Source organism: Oryza glaberrima, chromosome 9 (genome assembly GCF_000147395.1).
Source record: "Oryza glaberrima chromosome 9, OglaRS2, whole genome shotgun sequence".
NCBI classification, from domain to species: domain Eukaryota; kingdom Viridiplantae; phylum Streptophyta; class Magnoliopsida; order Poales; family Poaceae; genus Oryza; species Oryza glaberrima.
Window position 1 is genome coordinate 13,831,025 of NC_068334.1, and position 3,391 is coordinate 13,834,415.

At 43.6% G+C, this 3,391-nt stretch overlaps 1 protein-coding gene across 1 annotated transcript; it reads left to right on the forward strand.

Moving 5' to 3' along the window:
• The first annotated feature begins 1,694 nt into the window (after positions 1–1,694).
• Positions 1,695–2,331, forward strand: LOC127785153 (mini zinc finger protein 2). The gene has a single exon (XM_052312573.1). The coding sequence runs from the start codon at positions 1,751–1,753 to the stop codon at positions 2,090–2,092; it is 342 nt and encodes a 113-aa protein (XP_052168533.1). The 5' UTR covers positions 1,695–1,750; the 3' UTR covers positions 2,093–2,331.
• Positions 2,332–3,391: the final 1,060 nt, after the last annotated feature.

Genomic DNA, 3,391 nt, shown 5'->3' on the forward strand with positions numbered 1-3,391 from the left:
TTGCGCCGTTCGCATGATTGCGATCCTCTCTTCTTTTTCTGTATATGATTGGGTCTAGCCTTTTCTCCTGTCATACTCATGAAAAAAAAATGTGGTTTAGGAGTCTACATCGATTTATAAATCCATGTGCAAACATTATCTCACATGCTGAAACAGTCACTGAATTGAAATCCATTGCACATGAAGGGAAGGGAGGAACAGGTACCTGCATTTGGATGATGTGCAACCTGGCAGAGAGAATTGCAGGGCAAAGGCCAAAACACCCTGCCTTCTTGGACATCTAGGCTGGCATCCATGCAAATGCTTTGATATGATACCCTTTTACATCAAAGTTTCAAAGTGACCCTACTCCTTTGGGATTCTTAGGATTCAAGTATCCATCTAACTGACCACTCCAATTATATATGCATGAGAGGAAAAGGGGGTGGTGAAGAAAAACATACTCACATTCATTCAGACTTTCAGAGAAAGCAGGCCACTGGAGGATGAGGTAGGGCACAAATTTAATGGAAGGGCTCCAATCTATCTTAGGTTCCCATAGTGGCCCAAGAATTGTTTAGCTCTCTCTGGTGTTGTGAGGTGGAATTTGCTGGACCAGCCAGCCCAAATGCCCAATTAGGTATTGTGCTTGATGCTTAATCCCCCATGAGAGCAGGTGAATGCATGGACGATCATGGCCTATTCTTTTCAGCTATTTCACTGGACCACTGTTATAGATTATTTGCTCTACACTTCTAAAAATACCTTTTAAGAAAAAGAACTTTCTTATACTGCATTGCTTAAACAACATGAATTAAGCTGTTGTGGAGTTCATTTCTAAAAAAAAATAGTATTTAATTTATACCTACACCCATAGTCTCTAAATGTAAAGGATTATGGCTATGAATTTAGACATACATATGTCCCACTTCATAGTCAGATCCTTATTTCTTTTTATAATGGAAGTTTTATTGAAACTCAATCAATTAAACTAAGATGATAAAACCAAACTGAGCCTACTCCCGGTCTATGTATGTAATGCACACAGTCAAAGAACCAAAACACTCATCCCAATCACAAACATAAAACAGTAACATAAAAATTAGTGGATATCAATCTGTATATACTAGATCCCCACCCACCATGCTGGGCAAAACACTTCCGTGCCACATGATCCAACCGTCGAAATACTATCGTAATAGATAACCGGTCCCTTAAATGTAAAGAACAATTAGGACTTGTTTGGTTTAAAGGGGATTGAAGAGGATTGGCGTGGAATAAATCCCCTCCAATCCCTCCCCTCTCTCAGAGGGATTAACCGAACAAGGTCTTAAGTAGATAATCCTTCGGAATAATCCAGTAAATAATCTGTTTTAAACGGGGGCCATGTGTGTGAGAGTTTATCACTAGACACTAGTCACGCTACTAGGTCCATCCATGCATGAGAGGAGAGCTAAGGTAGCTAGCATTCCCAATGCCATTAGGGTCTGGTTTAGTTTCCAATTTTTTTTTCAAACTTTTAACTTTTTTATCACATCAAAACTTTCCTACACATACAAACTTTCAACTTTTCCTTCACATTATTCCAATTTCAATCAAACTTTCAATTTTAGCGTGAACTAGACACACCCCAGGTGAAGAAAGGGAAGGAGAGACGGCGGCCGCTATAAATACGCAGCGCTGTGCAGCAGGGTGGGTTCATTGCTGCAAAGCTTGGTGCCAAGTGAGAGAGCAGCAAAGCGAGAGTGTGCGTGCGTGGGCGTGTCGCGCCATGATGAAGAGGCTGGTGGTCCTGAGGAGGCGGGAGCCGGCGGTGAGGTTCAGCTGCTGCGGCGTCAGGTACGGCGAGTGCCGCCGCAACCACGCGGCCAGCACCGGCGGCCACGCCGTCGACGGCTGCCGCGAGTTCATCGCCGCCGAGGACGGCGGCGGCGGCAACAGCACAGGCGCCGTGGGCGTCGCCGCGGCGGCGCTCAAGTGCGCCGCCTGCGGCTGCCACCGCAGCTTCCACCGCAGGGTGCAGGTGTACGAGGTGGCCTGGGACGACGACTGCGCCTCCGGCGACACCTCCTCCTCCTCGCCGTCGTCGTCGTCCTCGTCGAGCAGCGAGTAGACCAGCTGCGGCAATGGCGGCGGCGCGCCGCCGCCGCAGCTGCCGTCTCCGGCCGGTGCATCGTCATGCTGCATGCCTAGGATATGATCAGACCTCGCGATTGTTAATTAATTAATTAATTAATTAATTATTAGCTTGTGTAATCTGTATACCCATGGATTGATTGACCCTATTCCCCCCAAGTGATTATTTGCTCTCATCTCTAATTAATCAATTAATTAATGCCTTATTTTAACTTTTTTTCCCCTGAATCTCTGATCCAATCCATATCTGATCTTCAACAAGCCGGCTTGATTATTGCATTGTCTGCACTGCATCAGACGATCTTGACATCTTTGTTGCTGCGTGTTGATTAGCTGGTATTCTTTGCTTCACATCACACTCTGCATGCTCATGAACTGAAACTGAAGCTCTGAATGTGACGCTGCTGTACTCATCAGTGTATTGTATTGTATGCACGTACAATTATATATACAGAGCTGGCACTTTGTATTATACATTTATACTGTACGCATACCGTGTCCTTGTACGTACGGAAACTGGAGCTGCAAGCGTGCAAAGTACAGGCGACGATATATACTCCATACATGTGGCATTGTATACCACAAAATGTACGTACATCGAAGAAATTCTACTTTCATTTTTTTTTCTTTTTTTTCTCTTGGAGTTAATGAATTGAGGGTGTGTTTAGTTCTTGAAAAAAGTTGAAAGTTTAAAGAAAATTAGGAGTTAAAAAAAATTAAAAATAGTTTTTAATGTGGTATGATGTGATGTAAAGTTGGGAACAAGAGGAAACTAAACACGGCCTGAGCTAGGTTAACACTAGCAGAGCAGCAGTCGACACGAGTGTAATTTTGACATTTATGTGGAAGGAAAAGTAGCTGCATTCCTTTCATTCCTTGGACCTGGCTTGAGTCCCTTGGCTATAGCTCTCTCTCTCTCTCTCTCGACAGCAGCATAAAAAGGGCAGCACGACAACAATTATAACAGTAATTTCAGACACATCTATGACTATGAATAGCCCGTTCTCCTTTTCTATCTCCTCACACCTTTTCATTTTTTCCCTCCCCTTTCTTTCTTCCCTTTGTCCGGCTACAACACATCATTTAACTGTTCTATTCCTCCATCAAATTTCCATAAAGTTTCACAAACTGAGGTCAGCTGGTTAGTTTGAAGGTTACGAATGCTCGTATTTACAACTAATTATTTTTTTTTAAGTGGTAGCGAGAAACCTATGCCGATTTCCGTTAATCTACCAACCCACTCTCTTTGTAAGTTTTCTGTGGTAGGCATCGATAA

Excerpts from the sequence above, each read along its gene's own strand:
- LOC127785153 (XM_052312573.1), top strand. The coding sequence starts at position 1,751 with ATGATGAAGAGGCTGGTGGTCCTGAGGAGGCGGGAGCCGGCGGTGAGG.